General features: G+C 56.2%; 1 protein-coding gene across 2 annotated transcripts in view; it reads left to right on the top strand.

Annotated features, from left to right (window-relative positions):
* The window catches only part of DUSP8 (dual specificity phosphatase 8), a 48605-nt gene extending 20757 nt beyond the window's left edge, over positions 1–27848 (top strand). The window contains exons 3-7 of one of the 2 annotated variants that reach the window (XM_075502341.1): positions 836–974; positions 17736–17902; positions 20171–20330; positions 20539–20662; positions 21057–27848. In XM_075502341.1, the coding sequence (XP_075358456.1) occupies positions 836–974; positions 17736–17902; positions 20171–20330; positions 20539–20662; positions 21057–22149 (1683 nt within the window). In that variant the 3' untranslated portion in view covers positions 22150–27848. Of the gene's footprint in view, positions 1–835; positions 975–9707; positions 10144–17735; positions 17903–20170; positions 20331–20538; positions 20663–21056 lie in introns of those variants that run through there. The other variant, XM_075502342.1, reaches the window with a different exon arrangement.
* The last annotated feature ends 147 nt before the right edge of the window (positions 27849–27995 follow it).

Below are 27995 nucleotides of genomic sequence, written 5' to 3' on the forward strand. Positions count from 1 at the left end.
ACTCCTGCCTGCCTGTGGTGTACCCCACCATCTCACCCGCCCCAGAGACCCTGCAGCGGTGGCAGGGCTGGGTGCTGTTTGTGGCACAGAGTCATGTGAGAGCTCCTTTGCCTCTCCCCAGCACATCTCTGCAGTGTGCAAGCCCTGCTGCACATTACGAAAGGAAGAAAGAGCATCCCCCTGAACATCCACCAAGATAAAGAAGAGATTTTCCCTCTCCTCAGGGGTGATCTGCAGGAGGTTTGAGTTGAGCTTCCAGAGGGGTAGTGCCTACAGAGGTGTTACTGTGCTGGGCATGGTGTTTCCAGGCTGAGCCCTGAAGAGCTGAGCCCTGAAGAGCCTGAAGAGCTGCTTGCTCCAGCTGCAGCACAGGGGCTGTGCTGGGAGCATCCATGCCTGCAGAACCACCCCCAAATCCCTGTGACACCAGCCAGGCTGCAGAGGAGTTTCTGAGGGCAAAGGTTGGGTGGGGAGGAGGTGGTGGAAGAAGTTGCAGCGACTTCTGGGATGTGGTTAAGTAATGGCAAGCTGAGGGTGGGCGATGGGGAGGAGTGACCCTATTTTGGGTAGGATGTTCAAAAGCGCTCACAGTTGGTGGGGCTGCTCCGACGGGTGTCTGTGCCAACATACTCACTCGTAGCCGTGGAGCAGAGTCCCAGCCTGGCTGGACCCTGTGATTGGTGAGTGAAGCCAGCTCGTGGGGACAGCGTGGAGCTGGGGTATCCAGCTTGTGTGACCGCTAAATTCAGCTTTGCTTCCCATGGTGGCGTGGGCAGCAGCATCCTCAGTGCTCAGCCGATTTCTCTGATGCCCAGTTTTTGCTGTTCCCCCACAGGTGGAGGCAGAGGAGCACCAGGACGTGGTGGTCTACGACCAGAGCACGCGGGACGTGACCGGCTTGGCTGCCGACAGCTTCCTCTCCATCCTCCTGGGCAAACTGGACAGCTGTTTCCACAGCGTCTCCATCCTCACAGGTAGGAACCCTGGGTTACTGCTTCCCTTGGTGCTCGTGCCCTTAGTCTGGAGTTACGGGGCTGTGGCCACATGTGTCCATCTGCACCCGCTTTCCCGGCCACCGGTGGCTGTGGAGTCAGAGGGCAGCCCCGCATGTGGACCGAGGAGGCTCGACCCACGCTGGCATTACTGGCTCCCCCCAGTGCATTCATTCCTCGCACCGTCCAGTTCCTCACCCCTGCGCCTGCCAGCCAGGGTGAATGAGAGGGGAGGGTACAGAGGGGTCATGGTTTCACGGATCCAGCCACCCAAAAGCTGCCCTTCGTTCCCCCATCCTGGCGCTGCTTCATCCCCAGTGAACGTGCCAAGGGCCGGACCCGGTTCAGGCATTCTGCTCCCTCTCACTGCTGTTAAAGGGAGGACAGGAGAGGAAATCCATGGATGTGCTGGGAAGGGGAAGGGGAAGGAGGACAGGGGCAGAGGGTCATCCCTGGGTCTGCTGGAGATGATGCTCTCCGGGCGCGAGCACACAGGCAGGAGGAGGGCATGCGCTGCCCTAATTACAACCCTTCTGCAGAGCAAAACGGGAGGCAGGCGACTGATGAATGAAACGCTCTGACCCAGCAGAGAGGAGGAGAAAAAGGCAGTGAGCTGCCGAAGGGCGAGTTAAAGCTGCCTTTAATTCCCCATAGCTGGGACGGCTGGGCATCTGCCTGGCTGGCTGCCCACCTCCAAGCTTTCTGCCCGCAGAGGGGTGGGCGGGCACTGCCCCATGCAGCCCCTCAATCCCGCTGAGCTCAGCCAGGCTCCTAGATAGTGCCGAAAGCACAGAGATGGGGATCGTCTCCATTCCCCAAGCCCATCCTTGTCCTGCGGCGGTTGGGTACTGCTTTGGGGCTGAGGCAGAGGGTGCTGACCTCTGTGTCCCTGGAGCATTGCAGGGGTGGAGGGAGCAGCCGTCCCCACAAACCTGGCAGCATGACAAACCCTGGAAAGGAGTAGTTGTGATGGGGAAGGTGGCACAAGCAAGTGGCATTCAGGGAGCCTTGCTCGTGCATGGCATGGGTAAGTGCTGTTGAATCAGAGCAGCTGCGTTGTGGTGGGGAGAACAGAGAAATAGCAGGAATAAGCCCCCCAGTTCAAGGCTTTCAAAAGCAAGCAGGGACTACACAAAATCAAGTTAAAGCTAATTAGCATGGCCCGGGTTGCAGGAGCTCTGCTGAGGCCAGTGCTGGAGGATGCCGCCATGAGCTTGCTACGGCAGCCCCTGGCCCGCCCCAGCAGCCACGCTGGCGGCTCCAAGGTCATCGCGGGATAAACAAGGGCACGGCTTGGCGCACAGTGCAGGAGAAGGAGAAGGCGGATTCGGCCTCATCTGGGAAGGAACCTGCTTAGTCACCAGGACGGGTCAGGAAACAGCCTTCGTGGCGTGACCCTGGCACCCCCCAACCCACCGCCGCTTTCCCAGGGCTGGGCAAGGGGCAGGGCTGTGTGCTGACTGGAAACCCCCTGCCCCAAGTCCTCCTGGAGTAGGGATGGGGCTGAGTGAGGTGGCCCTGAAAGCCCTGGAGCCTTCTTCTCCCCGGGAAAGCAAGGGGAGGCTTGAGGGACCCCCGTAGTACTGCTGCACCCCAGCCGCATGCACAGCATGCCCTATGCTGGGTGAGCACTGGTGGTGTGCCACCCCCCAGGCCATCAGCCTCGCCACTGCTGAGCCCCCCATGAGCAAACCTGCACCCTACTTGGGTGCACACATCCTCCATCTTCAGGGCAGTTATTTCCATCTCCCTGGGCTGCAGGAGCCCAGACCCCCCAGCAGCAGTGCGGCTGTGCTAGGCGCCAAGCAAAGATTAAACCTCCCTAATTAAAAGCGCTGCAGGGCTACAGCCTGATGAGGAATGCGGGCTGCCAGTGGATGGAAAAAACGGGAACCGAAATGTAGAAGACTGGGTCATGGCGGCAGCATTTTACATGGAAATCGTGACTGGAAGTGGCTGCGGAGAGCATCTGGGGTAGGCTGGGCACGCTTGCCGACACACGCAGCTTCTTCCTGCCTGCAGTGTGGGCACCAGCCAGGTTGTTTTAGAGGCAGCTCTTGAGAGGTCTGAGGGAGGATGTGTGGGCCGGGCCTGATTCTGACCCCTTGCCCTGGTGGGGTTTAACCCCTCGGTCTGTCCACTCCGGGCTCAGGCACCTCGTCCTGACCCAACCCATCCCATGTCCCAGAAGAGGTTTCAGGGTCCTCCCTGGAGGTGGCTTGTGACCCCAGCAGGGAGTCGGGCTGCCAAGGGCTGGCAAAATCTCAGGGTCCTGCCCTGAAATCTCAGCCTGTCCCTAAGTGGATGCCAGCACCTCAGGGAACCCTGTCCTGAGGGTCCCCAAAGCCATGTGCCAGCCCTACACAGCCCCAAAACCTCTCAAGCCCCTCCAAGCTCCCCAGCTCTCCTCAGCCCCAGCAGATATTTCTCGAGGGGTTACGCATGTCCATGCCTCAGTGTCCCCATCTGATGCAAATGCAGTGCTTGGCCATTCTTGCTCGTTTCCAACCCATCATCCTTCAGACCCTTGAAGCAGCTAGTGGAGGCTGATGGGTGAGGCCAGGGGAGCTGGAGATGGCAACAGTGGCAACGGGGACCCCTCAAGGGTTAACAGCCCAGAAGCAGCTTCCAGCAGGCTGGGAAGGAGGAATCTGAGTCAATTATTCCCAGTCTTGGAAATCATCGGCTTCTCTTCTCTTTTCCCTTTTTTTTTTTTTTTTAATTGTGTAAGTATAAATAGTGCTGCTTGCTGCCCTCCATCCGTGGGAGCAGAAAGCCTGTTGATTTATATGGTTTTTCCTGACATCACATGAAGTGGTGGAAAACTGAATGGAGCCAACATTTTTCCTGCATTACGTAATGCCCCCTCCCTCCCTCTCGGCCCAGCTCTGCTATTCCTGCAGGAGTCTGACTGTTCTTTAACCTTTGTTTACTTCAGCACAAACCCTCACTTTTTTGCTTTTTTTTTTTGCTATTTTTTGCCTTTTTTTTACTTTTCTTTTTTTTTTTTTCCCCCATTTTGCTTCCCCCCTCCCCCTCTTCTTCTTCCCCTTCGCAAACTCCCGCTTGGTTTTTATTAACAGCCATTATCTGTTTATGAAGCAGCAGCAGCGGTCTGGCTCCATCGCTCCCTGATGGCTCCCGCGTGCCAGCTCTTGTATTGGAGCCCAGCCAGAGCTGTAGTGTAGTGCTCAGCTCCTGGGTGCTGAGCTTCACCAGCTCCTCTCCATTTGTCCAGCTGCAGTGGAGGGTGGGGAGATCTTCCTTTTCTCCCATTCAGCAGCTAAAAGTGATAGCCAAGGGCTTGGGATGTTTGTCCAGATGATGCTCAGGCACCCATCCTGTCCCTACTCCTGGTCCTTGGGCCAAGCACGAGGCTCCTCTCTCCTGTGCCCAAAGCCGTATGCCAGCCAGAGATTAAACTGGGGTGGCAGTGTGGCCAGCAACGGTGGTCCCTACAGCCCGGACCACTGGGGTTGGGACCCCCCTTGCACAGCAGAAGCTCTTTTCATGTGGTTTCATGCGCTGGGGGAGCTTTATCATTGCAATATCGCACTCCGACCTGAAACAGGCCCCTCGCTTGCTTTCTGAACTCGAGTCATGAGCTTTTCATCTGGCTCGGGAACACGTGTGAGATCATCTTCAGCCCCCCCCCCCCTTTGTACCAATTCTTCAAGGAATGTTTAAATTTTCCAGTCCTGTTCTTTCTAAATTTGGAGCGTCTGTTTACTCCCAGGATTCGGAAAGAATGTAACAATATCATCAGCAAGAAATCCCTCCCAGCCCTCTGCTCGCCATCCTCCTCCTCGGTGAGCAGGCTTGCCTCGGCAGTGGTGGCTGTGACCCAGGTCCTCTCCAGCCCAGTGGTACTGCGACCAGCCAGCACGGCCAGGGAGAGTTGTAATTGCGCAGCGGTGATCCAGAGGGGGCTGAGATTTGGGGGATTTCAGGGGAATCTACCAAAGGCAGGTGACTTCAGAGCGGACAAAATGAAGTAGTGAAAAAGGAAAGGGGATTTCCATTGCAGGAGCTGACTTGAGCTGCCCAGGCGGGAGTGGGTTCAGCACTGGCTGGAATTATTTTACAACAAGGACTCAGGGACAGATGATTTTAATAAAAAAGAAAAAGCACTTTTTTTTGCTGCATAGGGACAGTCCTAAAAGGATGTTAAACATCAGGGCAGCTGGATGTGACTTTGCGCATCCTTGGCTGAAAATACTGTGATGCTTTAGCATGTCGTGTTGGTGTGAAGCCACTTGCCAGCACCACATTTCCCTTGCTGCCTGCTCCTCTTGAAACACATCGGGCTGGGGCTGTTTTAGAGGAAAAAAGATGAATGAAAAATGCTGAGCTAGGCGGATACAAAAGCAGCACGTAGGGCAGAGCAGAGGGGGCTTCCTTTTAGTCAGAGTCCGAGGAGCTGGAGATGGCATGTGCATCCGAAAGGCAGAAAAAATACAAAGAAAGAAAGAAAGCACCTAAGAAAGAGAACAGCCTGACACCCACGCTTTTATCATCAGTCAGAAGCTATCTGGTGATAGTGGGGAAGTGATGACAGTGGGGAAGCAGGACCCCACTGCAGCTGGCTATTTGATGGTTACCTTCCTCATCACCCACTCTGGACCGCATCATGATTTCATCTGACAACTTTGGTATGTGAGTGTGTCTCCTGGGGACACAGGACATGCAGGATGCACTAGCTGGTGGACTTTGTCCTCTGACTCCAGAAGAGCCTCTGCTCGGTACACGGGTCTGAAGATGCACGCGTAGGTCAAGCGTTAGGGCTATTTCAGGTACCCTCAGACTGCAAGGTCTAAGAGCACTTGTGGACTTATTGATGTGAATCCATCAGAGGTACCCACAAGTTTTTCTTCTGAAGTCTAATTATTGCCTTTGAACCTCCTCTGAACCTCTGCCCACCCATGGATGTCTCCATCCCATAGTGTACTGTGATGAACCGAAAGAAGCAGATCCTTGGCTGGCAGGAGTGTGGGTATGAATAAGAAGGGTGCAGGGGTGGGATGAGACAGGAAAGAGCGCTCACATGGGACTCTCAATTTCTTGCTTCTCCCAGATTTGGGAGTTTTGAAGAACCAGCTTTACAAATAAAGTGAATGGGGATCCTGGTTCTTCATCTACAAACTGCGCGCGTGATGCTTGGGAACAGAAGAAGGGTAAGAAGTGCTGTGGAGGGGGTTAAGCCCGGCTTTTCTCAGGCCGTAGCGGGTGGAGTGCAGGGGGATTACCTGCGGTGATGCTTTTCTTTTGACTGTCCAGAGGGCTGGAGGTTAGGGAGCTATTGCCAGCCTAGTGGGAGAGGTGCTTTTTTAAAAATCATAGCATGGGCTTTAGCCACTTGAAATTGGACTTCAAATGGTAACATCAAGGTTTGTGATTTTTACAGTCCTGGAAGTTTAGGGAACTCTCCGAACCTCCTTCCCTCTCACGCAAAACATCCCTGGGTCCATAGCACTGGAGGAGTTGCTTTCTTTCCTTCAGCAAAGCCATCTGGGGCCACTTTGGCCAGGGCAGGAGCGTGTTTTTGTGCCCTCCAGCCCCCATCCAGTGGATGCTGGCATCCATCCCCAGCCACCCAGCCCAGTGGTGGCCCTAGGGAGTGCTCCCAGTCTCTGCAGCCTGAGGCACAGCGTCGGGGTAAGGTGCCCCCTTCCCACCCTCCGCCACGACCAGAAGATGCCTGGGAGGGTTTCAGCCCCAGTGGGACTGGTGGCTGCATCCCTGGGAGGGGTTAAGCCAGGTCACGTATGTGCAAGCTGATTGTATTCCAGACCTATGCTCTAAACCTCCCTGTTTAGCAACGCTGTCGTCAGACAACTTGTTTTCCCAATTCTATAATTACCCCAAGGAGCTTCCCCTCCCCCTCCGGCCGCGTTTTTAACCATCGGACCCAGAAAAGGCGAGCTAAAGGGCCAAAAGCAGAGAGGGACGGAGGAGAACGGGCTTACAGATGAGCAGCCCTCCGGTTGCCAAGACTTACAAAACTGCCATGTAATTTCATTTCTCATTTCTGGAAAGCCGATGGGAGGAAGGCAACTTCCCTAGTAAGAGATCCCGATGGCAGGAGTCACTGCCCACTTATGGTTTCCTTCCTTTTGAGAAACCTGCCTCCCCTTGTCTCCCTCCCCCTTTCCCCAGGCCTGTGCCACATGCTTGCGAAAGGTCGGCACTGGGTGGAGAAAGGAACCGCTGGCTGCTGCCCAGCTGGGCTTGTGCCAGGCTATAGGTACCGTTGCAATGGGTATGTAGGTGCTGAACAGGGGCTTTCTGCTCCCTGCTCTTGCAGGCGAGTTGCATGAGTGTCTCTGACCCATTGCAGCAGGTTTTTTGCTGCTGAGCACTGTGGCAATGAGAGCGAATCGGGACCAGTGAGGCTGGGCATTGCTCCCCAGGTGATGCGCCTCTGTCTCCTAAATAGGGGCTGGAGACACAATGAGTGACAGCCTGGCCAGGAGGAGCACCTGGGGAAAGGGGCCGAGGGGCAGCGGGTGATACGCAGGATGTGTCTCTGTGCTATGGATGTTGCCTTTCATCTCTCTACTTGCCAGCGCCCTCCAGCACCAGCTCCCAACCCTACCCTGGTCCTGGCAAAGGGGTGAAGAAGATGGCGAGGAGGATGCTGCCTGGGGAACGGTGGCTGTGGGTAGCATCTCCATGTGGCTGGACCTCACACTGATAGAGGAAGGGGGTTGCTCACTTGTCTTTTGCTGAGGGTCAGAGGGACACAGGACACCAGTGAGCCTCCTGCATCAGGGACTGCTTGGTGGTGTCATGCCCAGCTCCCTAGTTGCAGCCCTAAGCCGAAAACTAAGTCCAAATGCATCCTGAAGGAACCCGCCAGTAACCAAAATAACTTGTGCCGAGGGCTCTCGCAAGCCTGAGGGAGTCAAGCAACCGGAGGGCAGCCAGGGAAGGCAAATTCATGTTTGCGGACTGCTGGGTCGGGGACAGGTTGATGATCGCATCCCCCTAATTCACCACATGCTTTCTGCAGCATCCCCCTCGGCTGGCACAGAGTGGCCAGCTGGCCACTGTTCCTGCATGACCTGGTGATGGTTTTCACCCCAGTGGAGCCCCAGGCGCAGCCTATGGAGTGGGTTGCAGCCGAATCACCCACCAGTGTGGGCAGAGCACCGCTGGCGCAGCGGCAGTGGGAGATGGAGGCATCTCCATTGCTGGGAGCCGTTGGCACTGGCCACCAGCATCATGCGCCCTCCCTTGTAGGGACGGAGGTGGCAAATGTGGGGGACCATGGACCCCCTGGCGAGCTGCTGTGGGAGCCACTTCCCAAGTGTGGCTCTTGGGGGAAGGCTGTTCCTCTCTCTTCCAGCCTAGCTGGAGCACGCTTTGAATTTTATCCAACCTCTGACCCACATCTGATAATAATCAAACCATATTTGTTACAACAACAAGGCTCGTTAGGAGGCTGGCTCCTCTCAGGGTGTGGGGGGAGGGGAGAGCACTTAGTTAATGCCAATGACCTCATCTCATGTGATGTCATTCAAAGGAAAAACACTGAAGTCACTCACATATGGCTCAGCCTGGGGTTTTTCAGCCCGTAAAGCTTCAGATTTTCAAAGGCACAATATGTGCCCCCCTCCTCGCTCCTCTGCTTGCTATAGTCATGAATGATTTTCTGGAGGCCTGGGCTCAGACCAATAAACTTGTAAGGAGCTGTGTGGAGTCATAGTAAGGAGTCCCATGGGTAGGAAGGAGGGACAAGTAATTCTCTCCCCCAGGACAAATACAAGGAAGAAAATGCATCAGCCCCCAACCTGCTTCAGAAGCCACTGCTGATGGATAGACCCCAGTGGGACCAGGAAAGCTCATTACTACATATCCCCTCTTGTTGGACTTTTTGCACGTGAGAAGGCTTTGGTGGAGGGTGCATCTCCTCCAGACCACGGTCCTTCTCCACTGGGACTGGGCAGATAATTCCATCCGACGCAGCCACGCGCGGGTGCGAGCAGTCCAGTGCCAGCCCCTTTCCCCGCCAGCTGTTGGGGCCTGTTCGCCTCCAGCTGTTTGAAACCACTCCAGGATGAGCATCCCTCCTGGGTGTTGCTCTCGGTGGAGACATCAAGAGGAAAGATGAGCTGGTGTTAGGGACCTGCTGTCTGGTCCTCAGCTCTGCCCTGCAGCAGAGAACCCCGGATAAGTTATTTAATCTTTTGTGCCTCAGTTTCCCCCTTGGGAAATGGAGATCATGGCATTGCCCTTCTTGGTGCTGGGGCTCAGAGTTAAACATCCCCCAGGGGATGCACGTTGGTCCTGCCAGGAGCAGCTGTGGGGAGGGGGCAGGACGGGGCGCAGCCATGGGGTACGCATCACCAGACGGGGGGCAGCAGGGAGCAGGGATGGAGAGCAGTGCCGCGTCCCCCCTTTGGCGCGGGGGTTTGATCACACACCGTCCTGGCTGGTGCTGAAATGATGTGTGGGTATTAGCCTCCTCCCTCCAAGTCCCTGTCCCCAAACTAACTCCGCGGGGCCAAATCTGGCGTGGTGCAGCGATCCATCTCCTGTTGTGGCCGCTCACTGCGGGGGCCTTTGGGCGGGCGAGAAAATTGCAGTTGCGCCTTTAAGCAGCGAGCGAAGCATATGTCAGGCCCAGCGTTCTCCTGCGTGTCTGTGTGCTGAGTAAGGAATGCGGTCGCATGCCTGACCCGTTAGCTATGAGCGCGCTATGAGCGCGCTATGAGCGCGGCGGTGGATGGATCAGCAGGACTGTTGCTCATGGGCTGAGCTCATTCAGGCTGGAGCAGGAGCCGCGCACGCAGGGAGCGAGAGGCGAGGAGGAGGGCAGCCGGGGAAAGGGGACTACACTGGGCCCCCCTACCCGGCTCGATTTTTTTAATGCTTTTTATTTTTTCAGCCTGAAGGCTGGGGCCAGGGGAGGCTGGCAGTGCTCTGCCACGGGGGGGGGCTTTTTTGGGTTTTTTAGTATTTTGTTTGCCCGCCAGCTGTTGTTTTGCCAAGGCAAGAGGTGCCCCCGCGAGCCGCAGCCCAGCTGCCTGGATGCCCGTGGATGTAATGATTGCTCCCTCCGAGGACCAGTTCTGGACAGACATGCGCGAGGGGCAGATGAAGCTGAAAATAAGGGTGCGGAGGATGAAGGAGAGCAGGGACATGAGAGGTTTGTCAGCCGGCCGGCTCCTTTCCTTCCGATGGGGACGGAGGGGGAAGAGGGGGCTGCTCAGAGCCCTGCTTTGCCCGGGGGACGGAGATCGCCTTTGCCGAGCGGCTGATGGGGAGCGGAGCGTGATGGCTGGTGATACAAAGAGCGCAGGCAGCTGGCGAGCGGGGAGATGGAGGCGAGCGGAGAGCGTGCGGAGGGGGAGCGATCACCAGTTCCCGGCCACGGGCAATGTGCGGAAGCGCTTGCCGAGGCAGCTAGCCTGGTCCTGCAGGCAGCAGCAGGAAAGGAGCTGCACGGAGGGGGCAGCTCCTTCAGGCAGGTGAGAGGCTGCCTGCAGCGGGCAGGGGCATCTGCAGCGGTCCCGGCGTTAGGCAGCTTCCCCACCTGGTGCGGGGTCCGATGAGGCCGCCTGGCCGGGGGGGAACGCTCCCTTCTCCATCCAGGCAAGCTTGGCAAGGGCGCGGACAGAGCAGAGAAGGAGGAGGAGGGAAGGAGGAAGGCTGCGGGAGCCAGGGCGGGCTCTGCCGCCAGCATCTCTGCTCCCTCGGGCGCCGGTTTGGAGGGGTCACCGAGGCTGCGGGCATCCGCGCCTGGACAAAGGGGAGTGCGCGGTGGGGAAAGGACGAGCGAGGGCGGCGAGGTGTGCAAAGAGCTGCTGAAAGAGCCTGCGCTGCTGCCCGCACCCAGGCAGCTGCCCGACGGAGCCATTTCGCTTCACTAGCACGGTTGCTGCCTGCCCACCTTCAGGGGGATTTCTTTCAGAAAGGGGGTTTGCAGTGTTTCCACTGCCCAGTGCCAAGGTGAAGGACAAGCAGAGGAAGGGGATATTGACTAAACAGCTTAAAAATATGCCGAGTCTGGAATGACCTAGATTACCCAAGGGTTGAATCAAGAAACTTCCCCTCCATCACCACTTAAAATGGGAGCCTGCTAAAAGTGCTTGACAGGTTTTTGTGGCATGAAGCACATAACCCAGTGATGGTGTCATTAGTAATAAGTCACTCCTGGAAATGACACATTTTTCTTTACTTAGAATGAGTAAGGCTGGTCCAAAGCAGGCACAGTCACTGGAGGAAAATCAAGCCCAGCAGCTCGGGGAGCATGTCTGTGGTTGTGTGGGTGGAGGGCTTCCTTTCTGCCGCTTTTCCTTTTTTTTAAGGACATTTTCCGCTCTTTTGGGAGACCGGGAGGGAGGTCTGGGACCAGCCTGCGAGGCCAGGGGGGACTGGCACGGGTTGGGAGGCAGCAGGGTGATGTAGCAGCAGATAGGCAGGGGCTGTTCGGGGTGACTGTTGGGGAAACAGGGAATTCACATGAATCCATAATAGGGCTGATTCATCGGCTTTCTCATCCCCACTGCTTGGAAAAAAAAAAAAGGAGCCAGCGGTGGGTGATGAAATTTGGTGCCGAGTGAAAGGAGGGTAAAACCCGGGCTGGGGGAGAGCACAGAGGCTGGGCAGGGGGACACAGGGGGGACAGGGGACTAGGCGGGCACCGGACATCTCTCACCAATGCACTGAGACGGGTGGAAGTAAAATAGCATCAGCCAGGAGAGGGCGAGTTGGCCAGGCTGTGGAGCACCGGGCTTTCACCCAGGCGGGTGGGAAGGGCATGCAAGCAAGCGGGCTGCCCGCATCGGGCGTCGCTGGCAGGGCTGCCTGCACCAGGCATTGCTGGCAGGGCTGGGGAAAAGCAAAGGAGGCTGCAGTGCTGAGAGGGGAACAGCAAGGATGGAGGCAGGGGGAAAACTCAGAAACGTCCCAGGCAGCAGGAAGTGCTGACAAAGCCCCGGAGCTTCCCAGAGTGCAGTAAGGGTGGCAGTAAGCAGTATTTCATCACGCCACCCGGCTTAGCTGCCGGCACCAACAGGCTCCCACCCAGCACGAGAGCCAGGGAGACGGCATTTTGCAAAGAGGGTTTTCCCAGCGGCTCTGGGGGTTGATGTGCGGTGTGCCTGGCCCCTCTGCTTTCCTTCCTTTAATTCAACCTGCTGCAGAGATGCTCGGCTGAACGCTCAGGCTCACTGCCCTGCCAAGGCTGAGCATGATGCAGGTGAGGGCTGGGGTTTTGCAGGTCACCCCAGTTCTCATCATCTCCTGCCATGCCTCAGTTCAAGCAAGGTGGTTTAACACTTGGGGATGGGTGTGTCAGGGCACTGGGAGCAGCGTGTCCCCAGGGGGCTGGGATGATTGGGAAGAGGCATCCAGGCACCATCCTGGCCACCAGGCCAGCACAGCAGTGGGGGAGCCGTGCTGGCGTGGTGGCTGCTCCAGCAGCAGCTGAGGCACGTGCGTGCTTGCATGCCCCACTGCCCCTCGCCACGTGCTGCCCTGGCAGCAGCTCTCAGCCACTGCAGGCATTTTAATGAGAGCTGGGCAGAGCCTGGCCTCTCTCAGCCCCCTCGGCCGCTGGGAGCTTTAGGGGGGCGGAGGGTCTCCAGCACGAGCACAGGCATGAAACCCACTGGTGGGGCCACGGGCTGCTGCAAAAGCTCCAGCACCTGCATGGGGAACTGTTCTCTGAGCAGCTCTGGCTGCTGCTCTTTAACAGTCATTATAGGAGCAATGAGGGTGGGCTATAAACCACCTCTTTAATACCCCCTGTAGGTCTCCTGCCAGCTTCTGTTGTGAGAGCTGGGGGTGAGGAGGTGGGGTGCAGCAGCTGCTGGCCCAGGGAGGGTTTGCAGCTCCGGCTGTGCCTGTTCTCTTTCTCCTTGCTGCCACAGACTGATGGCACAGTGGGGTGACATGTCACCTCTTCGTACCTGTTTCCTGCTGGGGGGCTTTGGGTTGAATGCGCTCCACCATGCAGATGGGAGGCTGGCAAACAGGACATGTCCCTGCCACTCGGTGTGTCGCTGGGGGGGGCATTTAGGAGACTCATGGGGCTGGGGGTGTTCAAGAGACACGTGGCTCTCCCAAAGAGCAGTTTGGGGGTGAGGCAGGTGCCCTGGGCAACCCTTTTGCAGCTTCTTGCAGCCAGCGGGGTGCAGCATTGAGACCAGAGCTGTTGGTTTGTTTCAAGGGACTCTGAAGGAGGTGAGTCCATGGGGCTGGAGATGAATGGGCAGTCTGCGGCCGTCAAAGCGAGACATGAGAGGGTTTTCAAGCCTTGTCGTTCCCTGTCTCCACTTTACACCTCCAGCCTAAGAAGACGGCCTCAGGGCAGGGAGGGACGCAGGGAGCAGGAGGGAGCTGGAATAGCCCTGCTTAATGTGCCCCACACCTCCCTGTTATCCCCAGCAGCATCTCCCCTAACATCCCATGCAGCTCAACAGATTGTAAATCCCCAAAGCTGGGGCTTAGCACCAGGAGGAAAACGATGCCACACCACGTCCCTGTCCCTAGCCAGGACTTTGTCACCTTCTGTGTCACCCTCCCTGCACCACCACTGCTGCCCTGCCTTGGCAGAGAGGGGAGCAGGGCAACTTGCAGGTGATGGGTGATAACTGAGATGTTGTCAGTGTCCCAACCATGAGCTGCATGTCCCCAGAGACCACCTGAAGGTGACAGCCAAGGCAATGGAGGGGTCCCCAGGTACGGCAGGGTCCCAGCTCAGCAGTCCAACACCTCTCTCCTTCCACCTTCTGATCTCCTTCCATGCCCATCAGTCCAGTGCCAGCACTGGGGCTTTTTGTTCAATTTGATTATAGCCATCTCATGGTCTTATGCAGCCACTGGTGCAAAGAGAGACTGACAAAAGGGCTCCTCACTGTGCAGTTTGCTGCTCAAGGGGAAAAGTCGCAGGGCTCCCTAACAGTTGCAGCAGTGCTGGTACCACAGGGGCTTATTCAAGGATGCTACTGGTATCTCCCCCTGAGCTGATGGATGGGCTCAGGAAGGATTCCTGGGCTGGCCGCCTTCCCTCTGTGGCATCTGTTCTCCCAACAAATCCAGTTTCACTGGGAGGTTGTCATAATATGTTCAGCTGGAAAACGTGCAGAGGGGAGGGCCTGGCAAAGATGGCAGGGGGAGAAGTTGTGGGGTTTTCCCCCCTCCTCTGCTTGCTGCCAGGGCCATGCAGAGCAGGGCTAGGGGCTGGCCGAGAGGGGTCTCTGCAGGGCAGAGCTGGAGGTGGAAGGGAGGGTCAGCACCCCGTGACCAAAGCCCGGGATGGAGGAAGAAATGAGGTTTCAGTTGTTGCAGTCTTCTGGCACTAAGTTGCTCCAACACCCTGTGTCTTGGTTTCCCTCTTTCCTCTGGGGGGGTGACACGACTCCCCTCCCTCCTGAAAGCTGCATTTCTCTTCAGCCCCACCTTGAGCTGGACACTGCTAAGGGTTTTTATGTCTCTGGGGGCATGGCTGAATGAACCCCCCAAAGCTGGGGGGTGATTTTCACCCCCCAGCCCTCCCAGAGACCTGCCTGTTGCTCGTTCTTGGCTCCTCCATCTTCAGCAGGAGCAGTGAAGGTGTCCTCGCTTCTGGCCTGGTTTCCTGTGCCCAAACATTCCCCCCTCTCCTCCTGGGCCCTATCTCTGCCTCAGGTAGTTGCAGGAGGCAGGAAGACACTGGTTTTTCCAGGGAATGGTTTTGAGAGCCCTCAGGAGTGCTGGAGCCATGAGCAGCGCACAGGGCCATGCCGTGCAGGGATCAGCTCTTCCCCAGCAAGCCCTCGACAGGCTCAAGGGAAGCATCAAGAAGAAACCAGAGATCCCTAAGCACCCACTCCATGTCATACACAGATCCCTCCTGAGCTTAATTTCCCACATGCCAAGAGAAACGGCACTCCTGGCACCAGCACTGTGAATAAAAGAGGAAAGACTAGAGACCCAGTGCTGCCCTGGCTCCTCACCCCATGGGGCTCTGCTGCTCTCTCCCAGCAAATGCCGGGATCCATGGCCCGGGGTATGGAGGGGGGAAAGCCCAGGTATTGGTTGGAGCCCGGCCAGGGACATTCACTGCCTTTGGGATTGTTTTGAAGAGCTGCTTTGCTTTCTAAAAATGAAAGGCATGCTAGAGCAGCCGGCGTGGGGTGGGGTGAGCATCGCTTTGAGGTTGGGATGGCATCGGGTACCCGGCCCCATATCTAGGGTTTCCCCCAAGCCCGGGCTGCCCTTAGCAGCTGCAAGCATGGGGGAAATGAGGACAGGTGGGATGGGAGCATGCCTGGGCACCCGACAGAGGGTTGAGGCTTTGCTTGGGACAAGCAGGGTGAGCTATGGGCATCATTTCAGGTGCTGGCATCCTCCGGTTGCTGGCAGTGTGCCGGGGTAGGCACCACAGCCAAGGGTGCTGCTGCCATTTTCTGCAAACATCCTCACCTGCTTTGCAGCCCCTCTGCCCCTGCCTGGACTTCCCCAGGCAGGGCTGGCAGAGGATCTGCTGCTGATGGAGGCAGGCAAGGGGGAAGGAGCAGCATGCCCTGACCTGCTTTAGCTATGAAATCACCCTGTGCTCCTGGCTTTTAAAGAGCGATACGAAGCCATACACAGCCCTGGGTAGCTCTTGATGGGTATGAGTGAGCGCGAGAGGCTGGGGACCTGGGGATCAGAGCAGGCACCGATCCCCAGGACTGTGCTTGCTTGCACCCTGCTCCCCAAAAATGTGCCGGGTTCCTTCAGAAAAATTCCCATGTTATTTTGCACGAGTCCAGGGGTCAAATCGGCACCCCACTCAACCCCGTGTGCTGCAGGCTTCCCTGGGGGCAGCTGAAGGAAACCCTTCCTGCAGGGTTTCTGTTCAAGCATCCCCCAGGCACCAGCAGTGTGTGCTCAAGTGCAGGGCAAAGCAGGGAGTTTGCACGTGTCCACACAGGGCTCTGGCCAGTGATTTATGCTCCTTGGCAATGGGGACACAGCACAGGGATGAGCAGTAACTGGAGCTGCGCTGCACCTGCACTGGGCCTCCTGCTTTCGCTCTGATTTAATGTCCCAGTTGAGAGGTGATGTCATTTCAGAGGGAGCCAGAGAAAAGGAAGTGCTAGAGAAGATAAGGTGCTTTAACTCTACCCCTCCCGGCTTGGCTGGGTTTGAAGCTGGGAGCTGTGTTAGCTTCCAGCCAGGAAAACATAAGAGAGGGGAGGAAAGAGGCTGGTGGGAGGACACCTTCCTGTTGGGGCAGTGGGAGCTGACACCAGGAGCTGCTGAGATGGAGGGTGATGGAGGACCTTGGATGTTCCCAGTGTGAGCATGATTTTGTGCGCTGCTCTGGCTTCACCTCCCAAACACGTGGGGTGGGTTGTCTGCAGCACCAGTCATACCCCGCCAGAGCCTGGGCGCCACACCAGCAGCCAGGTGCTCCAGGAGGGTCAGCAGAAATGCTGGCAAGGTGCTGGAGAAGGTAAATTGAGAATGTGCCAAGGCTGTCCTACTTCCGACGGGGAGACTGAATGGACAGGTCATTACTAAAGGCTCATTAAAAGATCTTGTTTAGCTGTGGGGATTCCCATGGTGCTGAGTCCAGAGACATGGACTTTCAGAAAGATCTCGTGGGGGCATCCTGGTCCCTCTGACAGTCAGAGGAGGTCAAGCCCCAAAGTCTTCTCTGCCCTTTGGTTGATGTCAAGCTGCATCTGCTCATTCACACGACTGGGAAGACCTCAAGGGAGACTGGTTGTTTGATACGACCCAAGGTCCTCTCCGTTGCACCAAGCTGCTGCCCAGATGTCCTCAGCTGGAGGGGAGTGAGGTTGGGCCACCACTAGCCAGACCCAGCTCTACCCCGGACAACGGGATCAGTGAGCAAGAGCAAATCAGGGTCACCAGTGGCCTTATGCAACCGCACAGGATGTGCAACAGCTCCCCGAGCTGCCCACCAAGTCAGTGCCTTGCAGCTTGAGCTGGGGACTGGCTTTCAGGCAGGCTCATTCACATTTAGACCGTGCTTTTGACCGTGCCAGACACCGTGGTGATACCTCTGGCTGTCAGATGCCACCTACCGCGGCCCCAGCTGGGGGTTTTCTCTCAATATAGGGCTTCGAGATGATCAAGCTGGGTGACTGCCCAGCAGCTTGGTGCAGTAGATTGGGCGCTGCTTGCTGTCACACTCAGTAAGGTCAGAGCGTGAAAAATGGCAATGGCCTGCAGGTACCGATGTGCCGGTCCAGTCTGATGTGGTGGAAATCATGGGCTTGGCGGGGCTGGGCAGAGGGGGCATCTCTCAGAAACTGCAACGTGTAAGGGTAGCTGTTGCAGCAAGGTTTGGGCTGACCTCCCCAACCCGGGGAGCTTTGTGCCTCGGTGGCCTTGCTTGTTTTCATCCTGCCCTGGCAGGTTTTGCTATCAAAAAGTCACCCTGGGTGTCCTCAGAGTAGTAGGCAGCCAAGAAAAGGACTTTCTCCTCCTGTCATTTATCTGAATGAAGTTGCGAAGAGCAGGAGGGGGTGTGGGATGCCTCATGTGTGCATTAATATCCAGCTGCGGCACAAAAAATCAGAGCTGGGTCTCTATTCCTTTCTCCATGTGTGTGGCACAGTCATCACAATGTGTCTGCACTGGTTAGCGATGGCTGGTGGCTTTTTGCTCCTCAAGGCTCTGTTCTCAGTGTTGCAGGGTTATCACTGCCTTGTCCCCTGCCCAAGCCTCGGTGTGCCAGGTATCGATGGTCTCAGCCTCACTGCTATGAGCTCAATGTTCCCATTTTCTCCGCAGGAGGTTTTGCCACCTTCTCATCCTGCTTCCCAGGGCTCTGCGAGGGGAAGCCAGCTGCCATCCTGCCAATGAGTATCTCCCAGCCATGCTTGCCCGTGGCCAATGTTGGCCCCACACGCATCCTGCCGCATCTCTACCTAGGCTCTCAGAAGGACGTCCTAAACAAGGTACGGCCCTGTTGAGGGGACATGTCCGCCCTGTGCCATCTGGGAACCCAGCCATACAGAGGGGTGAGGGCATTAAGGACTCCTGTGCCGGTGGGAGGACCACGCATGGTTGGTCTTACCCTACCAGGAGGCTGAAGGCAGGGAGTGCGTAGGCAGAGCCCGGCAGAATAGGGGAGGGTGGTCACAGGATGAGTCATCTTATATTGATGACCTTTGGGGTGGTCAAACTCTTCCCAAGTGCCCATAGCAAACTCAGGGACAGGAGGAGCTCGGCCAGGAAAACACCTGGGCTTGGAGGGGGAGTAACCACCGCTGGAAGGAGATGTGGAACAGGAGCCAGCTTTGCACCCACACACCTAGCCAGCCAGGCTGCCAGATAACACCAGTTTCAGCAACCCTGCAATCCCTTGGAAGCCAGAGAGAGTGGGAGCAAGCTGGGTTATTCTGCCGTGGCAGTGCCAGGACGGGCAGCTCTGGCCAGGGGCAGGGGCTTGTTCAGGAGGCCCAAAAGTGAGCAAAGTTTTGCTGTGGGGAGAGAGGAGAAAGAGGGACAGTGCCCTTTTGAAGGTGCTGGAAGGGCTGTGCTGTGATGTCATGCCAGGGAAGGAATTTTGTTTAAAGGAAAAATAACGGGCGAGAAGAAAGAAAGAGGAATTGCAGTTAAAATGCTGCCGGGCGCCTGCCTACCACGGGCAGGAGGGAGCCAGCCAGGCGTCCTCGCTTGGGGCAGGCACGGGGGGAGAGGGACCATGACGCCAGAGGGGGGTTGGAGACAGAAAGGGGGGAGAGAGAAATTGTATATGGGGAGCAGAAGGAAATGAAAGAGAAAAATGCCAAGAATGTGGGCCTGGGAGCTGGGCTGGCTCCGCCGAGCCGAGGCTGGGCTCTGCAGAGCCTGCTGGGGCAGGCAGGAACCGGCTGCTGGAGATCCAGGGCCGAAATCCCGGTGCGGTCTCCTGAGGAGCCAATGTCAGGCAGGGAAGTTGATGGTTTCCTTCCCTCCCCACCTCCTTGGAGGGTTTTGTTCATCTTTTGGAGCTGTGTTTTCTGCCATCCCCACGATGTGGCCAGAAGATGCTCTATTCATAGGCAGCAGAGCGGGGTCAACTGCGGAGGCCATGCATGAGCGATGCTTCTCTTCTCCAGCATGTTGCAAAGGAGAGATCCCACATCACAGCTCCACGCACTCTGACGTGTGGGAGGACTCTTTTATCTCCATGTTTTCTTCTCCTGTTTAATTCTGGGTCTTCCCTGGAACAGTGCACACCAGGCACTGAGACCCAGCAGCTGGCACAGATGTTCCCCCATTTTTTATAAGCAACCTGCCCCCAGTTGTACAGGTGATACCTCATCTGATGGGACAGGGAAAGAGACAGGGGTCAGATGAGCCATAAATTTGGTGTCAGCACCACATATAGGTGAAGCTGGCGGTAGCCCTGGGAGGGAAGGAATGGAGGTTGGTGTGGATGCAGCAGTACACACCCAGCAAGCCAGTTCCCTGATGGATGGCCCGTGGGTCAAACCTCATCCCCTCATTGCAGTTTTCATCTGACCCTATTTACCTAAGGTGTCCTTTCTGCCACTGCATTTTATTGAGTCAGAAATATGGGCAGTGATGGTGGCCATTGAGTGGCCAAAGCAGAAAAGTCACAGAAAACAAGTCCAGGTTCACTCCAGTGTCAGAAAGGGGGAAGAGTTGGTTCCCCTCACCAGCTGCCTATGTCCCAACACAAGAGTGTATGTTCACAGTGAAGAACTGTGAACAACTAACGAATCTGTGAGAACTCCCGATGCGTTTCTGAGGGGTGTGGGAACAAAGACATGGGTTGACATTGGTTGACATAGGGTGCTACCAATGACTCGTGCCACTCTGTTGGTGAGATGCCTCCTCTCTCCCTCAGCTGATACTTTCAAAGCTTTCAGCCAGAGTTTTTGCTGATTTTCTTTCTTGTATTTTCCTATTCCTCTCATACTGGGGTTCTTGGGTTTTCCCCTCTGGGACCCCCTTCCAGGTGTCTTTGGTCTTGCTTACTTTTACTTGGACCAAATTAAAGATCTGCTGAGGTTCAAACCTGTGTCATCTAAATTGACACAACCTTCTCAGCTGGTCTCTGCTGTACTACCATCAACTAGGCCAAGGCAGCGGTGGGAGACCCACAGGATAAAATATTGGGATGGGAAAAGGCAGGGAGTGCATGGCAAGGCAGATCTTCAGCACTCGATGCTGGCTGAACTCAGCTGATCATTCGATCGCATCTTTCCTACCAGGACTTGATGACACAGAACGGGATAAGCTATGTCCTCAACGCCAGCAACTCCTGTCCCAAGCCAGACTTCATCTGTGATAGTCACTTCATGCGCATTCCTGTCAATGACAACTACTGTGAGAAGCTGCTTCCCTGGCTGGACAAGTCCATTGAATTCATTGGTGAGCTTTTGTTACAATGGTTGCAGACCCTCCAGTTCTCAGCCTTCAAAACCTGAAGTCTTCTTCTGTCCTCCATGGTCTTACTCCCAGAAACCCTTGTTCTTTCACACAAAGGGGTTGAGGGTTGGGGATGGAGGCTAGAGTAATTTTACTCACCATCTGTGACGTCATCGATGCTTTTCTCTCTGTTTCCTCTACCGTGCTCCAGACAAGGCCAAGGTGTCCAGCTGCCAGGTGATTGTGCACTGCTTGGCTGGGATCTCCCGGTCAGCCACCATTGCCATTGCCTACATCATGAAGACCATGGGTATGTCATCAGATGATGCTTACAGGTGAGTTTTCCCCAGAGGGCAGGGAAGGGTTACACTGGTATGCTTCACTCCAGGGAAGGAAAGCAGGCTGAGCCCAGAAGGATAGGGTAGGAGCTCCTTGGAGCTCTCTCTTGCCTTGGCTGAGTCCCGCTGAAACCAAACCAAACCTCCCTTCATAAAGTGCATGCAATGAGGAATGGTTGGGAGCGGTAAAATAGAGGGGGGAGGCAGTCCCAGCTCTACCCCTGGGGCATCCCGAGGTCCCATGGTTCCCCGAGACCCCTTTCTTTGGAGGGTCTGGTCAGAAGGTCCTGGACAATGCCTCTTCTCCCCAAAGAGACTGAGAGAGTAGGGGTGACCCGCAGGTCCAAGGAAGGACCAAGCACCAACTGGGGCTGTCTGTGCCTCTCGGCAGGTTTGTTAAGGACCGTCGCCCATCCATCTCACCCAACTTCAACTTCCTGGGCCAGCTCCTGGAGTATGAGAGGAGCCTGAAGCTCCTCAAGGCCCTGAAGTCAAAGGGCGACCGGAGCGAGGGGGACACCCAGCAGGACCTGGCAGAGGCGGCTGAGGGCAGCCGGCACCCCTCCCCACCTACCTCAGAGAAGGCCGAGGAGGTGCCAAGAGTCGCCGGCTCGGTGTCCCCCCACAGCGACCCTGAGCGGCAAGGTGGGACCCCAAAGGTCCTGTCGCCCACCGCCCTGCAACAGGGGCTCAACGGCTTGCACCTCTCCTCTGAGCGCATCCAGGACACCAACCGCCTGAAACGCTCCTTCTCCCTGGACATCAAGTCCGCCTACTCCCCCGGCCTGCGGCAGGACCCCCCTGGACCCCCTGGCCCCGGGGACGCCCCCAAACTCTGCAAGCTAGACAGCCCCTCGGGCCCTGGTGGCCTTGGCCCCTTTTCCCCAGGGGCGGAGAGCCCCGACCGGCCTAGTGGGCCTGACCTCCTGCTGGAGGCCAAGGTGAGGCAGCGGCGGAAGCACCGGCACCCGGCGGGCTCGCCGGCCCATGGGCTCAGCCTCAACGTTGGCGGGGCCTGCGCCGCACGCAAGAGCCCCGGTGCCGAGGACGGGCTGCCGCCGCGGCTCAGCCAGCCGGCCACCGCTCCTGGCGCCACAACCACTGCCACCTGGAGTGGGGTGCACCTGGAGTCCCCTGGCACCCCCTCTGGCGAGGCTGGCTGGTACTTCGGCACGGACTCCGGCGGCGCTGGCGGTAGCAGTGGGAGCCTGTTTGCCAGCGCTGGCCCGTATCCACCACCGTTCGGCTGCAGTGGGGTGGCAGGCGGCTGTGAGATCAGACTGAGGGACAAGGCACGGGCTGAGCCGCGGGACGGGCGGCACAGCTGGCATGAGGAGGCTGGCGCCGAGAAGCAGTTCAAGCGGAGGAGCTGCCAGATGGAGTTTGAGGAGACCATGTCTGAGGGCAGGGCCCGGGAAGAGCTGGGCAAAATCGGCAAACAGTCCAGCTTTTCGGGCAGCATGGAGATCATCGAAGTGTCCTGACACCCCCCCCGGGGCGCCTGGAGAGCAGGGATGGGGACAGGGCAGGGGGATATTTAAGCTGGGGGGACGGGGGAGGGGAGGGGGGCAGCGGGGTTGGGGGGTAGTATTTATACCTGTGTGTGCATTTTCGGGAGCGCACGCACTGAAACCGAAGCGAAGGGGGACGAGTCTTTCCAGAGTCGGGAAACATAACGGCAGATGCTTAGTGTCCCTTCTGCACCCACACCGGTCCTTGCCCCCCATCCCCAGGGGGTCCCAGCCCTCAGAGACCCACGCTCAAAATTTGGGCATAAAATTTGAGTGGGAAGGGGCAAGGGTCACAATTTTGGTTGTGGGGATGGGGCACAGTGCCTGTGGGGGGGACCACAGCCGCCCCTTCCCTGCACCCTGGTGCACTAAGCATGCTCCCTCGTGTTTCTCTGGCTAGGTATCCTAAAAATGCTGCACTGGAGCAGCCCTATACATATATAAATATATATTATATATAATATAAAGAAAAAAAAAACGAAAAGACACACACAAAGGAAAAGGTAAATGGTTTTACTGCAATTTTTATTGAGACGTAAATAATATTTCAATTTTTTTGTTTTTTTTTTTAATTTATTGAAGCTGTTCATTCTGGCAATGATTTGCAGACAATGTGGGGCGGTACTTTCAGCTCTATTTTTACTGTGTATGGTATTTAAATCTGAAATACGAGTTTCTAAGCAATATCTGAGGCCTGTGGCTCCTTCTATAGCTCATGTCAACGACAAAGATTTTCCCCCTTCCCTCCAGGCACAGCAACAAGGGGACAGGAGACTCTTCTGGGCGCTTTCTCTAGAAACAAACGGGCGAACGAGCAAACCATAAAACCTTCTTACAACACAAACTGAGCCAGAAAACTCTCTTCTGGAAGCTGCTGCCGCTTCTTCACCCCTTGGTCTCTGTTCGTTTCTCCTCATCCCCATCCTGGCCATCACCCCCATCCCAGCCATCGTCCCATCCCAGCCATTGTCCCCATCCTCGCCGTCACCCCACCCAGGCCGTGCCCCCCTCCCCTCCCCTCCCCTGGGCTGCCCATCCTCACTGGAGAGGGTGAGGAGGGAGTCACCCAGAGCGGAGGGAAGGGTGCTGGATGTCACCTCCAGCTGCACAGGAAAGGGGAAGGCATCAGAGGCTGCTGCAGCGGAGGCAGGGAGGGAAGGCTGGCAGTAGTTGGAATTTCTTGTCAGGGGTGTCTTGCCTGCCTGCCCCAGCCCCTCAGCTCCCCCTAGCCTCAGCCACCTTACTTGGGAGGTATGGGCACCATTTTCCTTTTGGGGGCAGTGGTTTTTCAGGCTTCCCCCATCCTTTGCTTCACATCCGAGAAACTCATGGAGAGTGTGTGTTGCAGGTGCCGGGACTCCGCCAGCCCTGTTCCCCTCCGGGCCAGCTGCCCTCCTTCCAGCAGGTGATAAGCTGACTGGACACGAAGCTCTGCAAGCACACGGGGGGCACAACCAACTTATTTTCAGAGGCGTTTGGCTGCTTCCCCCTGTGTCAGTGGGGAGCCAAGCTCCTGCCCCCAAATCCCAAAGTCAGGCTTGCTGAGAAGCTGCTTTCTGGAGCTGTAGGCACTGAACTGCCTCCGCTGCAAAGCACATCTCTGCCTGCGGCTCTCTTTGCTTTCTCCCTCGTCTCGTGCTAGTTTGCAAAGCTAATACCTCAGGGGTCTCCGTTCGTGCATGTCTGTGTCCTGTGTCATCCTTGGTGTGTTGTTTTTTTCTTTTCTGGGTCGACACGGTTTCTCTCCCTTTCCCTTGTTCCTCCTCCCGTCATTCGTTTCTATCTTTAAATCAAACTACATATGACAAAACCAAATGATCTCAGGTTTAAAACTGAACACAAAGCAGAGGCGTGAGGAGCTGCAATTGTGTGAGGAGGGGCTGCTTGCTTCAGCTGGTTGCTTCCCCAGCCACCTCTGTGTCTGCAGTCGAGGCAAGTCTCCCTGGAGGCTCCTCGCTTTCTTCAGGCAGCTTTAGTTTTTCTGATTTCCCATGGGTCCATTTGGTGAGATGCTGGGGACCCCCACATGCTCTTGCCTGGTTACCCAAGGTGTGGCGGGGAGAGACGGAGGAGGCTAGAGAGCCAGGGACCACCTGCCTCTCTCCCCACATGGCTTTTGATGAGGGCGAGAGATCTCGTAGTCATCCCTCAAAAGCCCACTGCCACTCATCATTGCCTCCAGCAACCACCTCAAACCAGCTCAGTGTTGCCAATCTGAACATTTCTCCCTTATGGCCATGAAAGGACAATGACACTATTTTCTAAGCTCCCTTTTTAGATTCCAATAAGCATTTGGGTCCATCCTGTGAGCTGGGCAGCTATTTAGGAGCTGCACTTGCAGCAGGGTCTCCTAAGTGGGCATCGATGTCAAGTCCAAGGAGGGAGGGAAAAAGGCTTCGTCCTCCCGCCGGTAAGCCCCCAAGCCCAGGGTTAGTGTCACCTGCCTCCTGCCCAAGCAGTGTTGCTGGTCCCCCTTCCCCTCCTGCTGCCCTTGGTGGTGGCACCTCTTCCCAAGCATGCCAGGGGTCATCGCCTGCTGATCTCTGCTCCACATCGCTCAGTTCCTGCCCATCCCATAGTCCTCCAGGGTTGGTGCCAGCATGGATCCACTGAGCTCAGGTCAGGCAAGTTGCTGGCAGGAACTGATTAGGTGTAGCTTTGGGCAATGGAGAGGGGGCTAGATGACTTTCCAAGGGATTTAATAAAAAGAGGACAACAGGTCAGCACAGCCAGGTGGGGAGATGAGATGAGGCACTAGCAAGCTGTCATGTGACTCATCCTGTTAGCTGACACGGTGCGTTACGAGGGCAAAAAAGCGGCTGGAATAAGTCAGGAAGGAGAGGGCACATGTTGTGAATGAGACTCTGAATGTCTGCAAAGAGGCAAATATGTGGTTTGCTTTTTGTCATCTCCACTCTGCCATCCCCTGGATGCTCCTCAGCCATGTTTGAGGCTTTAGGCACTAGGGATTCCTCTCTCCTCTGAAACCAGAGCAAAGAGAAGTAGATTTTAATATTAGTAGATCATAACTGCCAAGAGACATTCATGACCCACCTCTGCAGCCTTATTGTGATGTACTTTGCATTCATCCTTCCCCTTTACATTGGGCATGTGCACTAGAAGCCCTCTCATGTACAATATTTTAAGGCTACATCCAGAAAATATGCCTTGATGGAGCAGCCCTGCCTGAGTGTCTCCTGCCAGTGCTGACCCAAAGCTATCAGGGTCACCGAGTGGCTTGCAATTAACTTAAATAATTTTCTAAAATCAGACTCTGTCTAACAGACCACTTTGTCCATGAATGAGAGAGCTGTGAGTTATCACGAGGATGGATATGCCGGCTGGTAGCCCTCCCCATCATATGTCAGACAAGTCTTTTTATGGGCTCTCACAGCCAGATGACCCAACCCAAAGCCTCACTGGAACCAAAATCATCTTTCCATGCCAACTGATGAGGGTGCATTTCTTCATAGGGACCCGCAGTGGCAGAAGTGTGAGCAGAGGAGAGGAAAGGTCTCTCCTTTCAAGGGAGGAACCAACAAACCTGTTGAGTGCCCGACGGTCCCGGCAGCACTGATGGCTGAGCTTTCCACCTCGCGAAGGAAGGAGCAAACCATAGCTTTCCTTCAGGCTAGAAGGGACATTGTGCCCTTCCCTCCAGCCCCCGCCTGTCCTCAGGTCTGAGCCCCCTGGCTACCTCCTTCCCGGCCGCCTTTCGGGGGGCTGAGTAAAGCTGGCAGGGGGGCAGCAGTCAGATTGGCAACACTGAGCAAGAGGCTTGGGTCAGAGCAGGCTCGTCCCCAGCCTTGGCAGCAGCATCCCCAGCCCCTGCTGCCTTCCCAGCCCTTCTCTTTGTCTGCTTGTTTCTTTGGATGTCCATCTCCATTACATCTGCCCCTTAGGAGACGATGCCCCCTAGAACCCCTTCCTGCTGTCCCCTTCCCCCTCCCATCCTTAATACTAATGATAATAAGCTATTAGTGTTGTCATTGCAATCTATGAATGATAGATTTGAGTATTTATGATTATTATTATGATTATTATGGTTATGATTCTGTACTTTTTTGCTTCTTACTCTTTGTATGTTGCTCTTTGTTTCTCTGTTGTGAATAAACGCAAGGCCCCATCACACCTTCTCTCTGCTCCCCGCAGCCCAGCTGGGGCTGCGCTCAGCATAGCTCCCAGCTGTCCCAAGCCCCAGGAGGCAAATCCAGCCCAGCAAACCCTTGTCAGAGGAGCTGGAGGGTGGTGCTTCCTAAGGGTATAAAGACACCCAAACCCAGGGCAGATCCATTCTCTTAACTCTTCCCTTCCTTTCCCTTCCTGTGGCTCCTCTCCCTGGTACAGGCGCCTGTTCATGTTTTCAATAGGCAGGAATGCACTGGCACCAAGAACAGAGGATTAAATGGCAAAAGCTTAAAGCCTTTGTAACAGCTTTAAGGAGCATTGGCCAGGCATCCAGCTCATGGAGTCAGCTCCCTCCAGGTTGTGGTCCTCTCACCTTTTTCTGTTGGCTGCGCCTACAGGCTGCGTTGTCACCCACAGGGGCTTCTTGCTCTGCCATTGCAGCTGGTTTGCAAAGCTCGTCCTGCTCAGCCAAGCCTGTGCACTGGCACCCCATTTTAGCCACATGCCCTGGACTTCCTTGGCTTGAGTGTCCTCCTCGTGCTGGTGAGCTCCCCCTGCCCAGGGACAGCACAGCCTGGGGAGGACATGTGGCTGGTGTTAGAGCAAGCTCAGTGGCAGAGCAGCAAGGAGAGATGTGAGCGGCCTCCGGTACCTCGAGGGATTCAGAAAGGGGCTGGGAATGGCTCCCGACATGGGACTGGATACAACCTTCATCCAACGCTGATAAATCAGGGTGTCGTAAGCAGACAGAGTCCGGTGCCTTTTTTTTGCACCCGTCGCTTGGGCTCCTTGTACAACCTGGAGGTTTCCAGATAGCTGTAAGGTGAAGAAGGAGACATTAGGGGAAGGGAAGAGGAACCCCGTCTGCACTGTGGTACGAAACACTCTGTACTGCGCCAGCCCCATGAAGAGTAATTTTAATTTGCGGGGTTTAACACCGCCCTTCTCCAAGCAGCCTGGGCATGGTCTCTTGTCTCTGTCGTGACTTTGCTTCGCCGTGGGTTGGGATCCTTCTCATCATGCTGTGCTGAACTCATTTCCAAGGTTGCTCTGAGACCGCACCAGAGAGCTCAGGTCTCGCCTCTCTCTTGGGGGACCCTGGCAGACCCCTGTTGGGGTCCCGGTCTGGCGTCACCCTTCCTACCTCACCTGCCTTTGGGGCAGCCATGGACGGGGAGGGAACAGGCAGGTCCCAACCACACCGGGTCTGAGCCTCTTCAGCTCCTGCCCCCACCCCTGCAAGATCAAGCCCTTCCTCAGCAAGCACAACATGAGGAGGGGGTCTGCGCCCACCCTGGCATACCTGGAAACTCCCGAGCAGGGAAGAGAGGCTCTGGCCACCAGCCCCACCACGCTCCCTTCCTCGCTGCCTGTTTGGCCAGCGCCAGCATCGGACCCGGGGAGACACCCTGCCCCTGCCTCGTCTTTATTTATTTATTACCAGAGGCTGTAAACAGCAGTGCTTTTCTACCCTCTACTTTCTTTTCCTTTCTTTTGTATTTTGGAACAACGTGTTGTAATAAATACCCGAATAGGTGTTTTAACAGCTGGTGTCAGCCTTGGTTTTTGAGGGCCAGACCTTCTCAGGGTGAGGCTGGAGGGTCCTCTTTGGGGATTTGGGGAGGGCGCTGGATCTTCAGTTGCATCGATGGGGGCCAGAGCCAGTGCAGAGCTGGACACATAGCCAGACC

The sequence above is a fragment of the Mycteria americana genome, chromosome 5 (assembly GCF_035582795.1).
Source record: "Mycteria americana isolate JAX WOST 10 ecotype Jacksonville Zoo and Gardens chromosome 5, USCA_MyAme_1.0, whole genome shotgun sequence".
In the NCBI taxonomy this organism is placed as follows: domain Eukaryota; kingdom Metazoa; phylum Chordata; class Aves; order Ciconiiformes; family Ciconiidae; genus Mycteria; species Mycteria americana.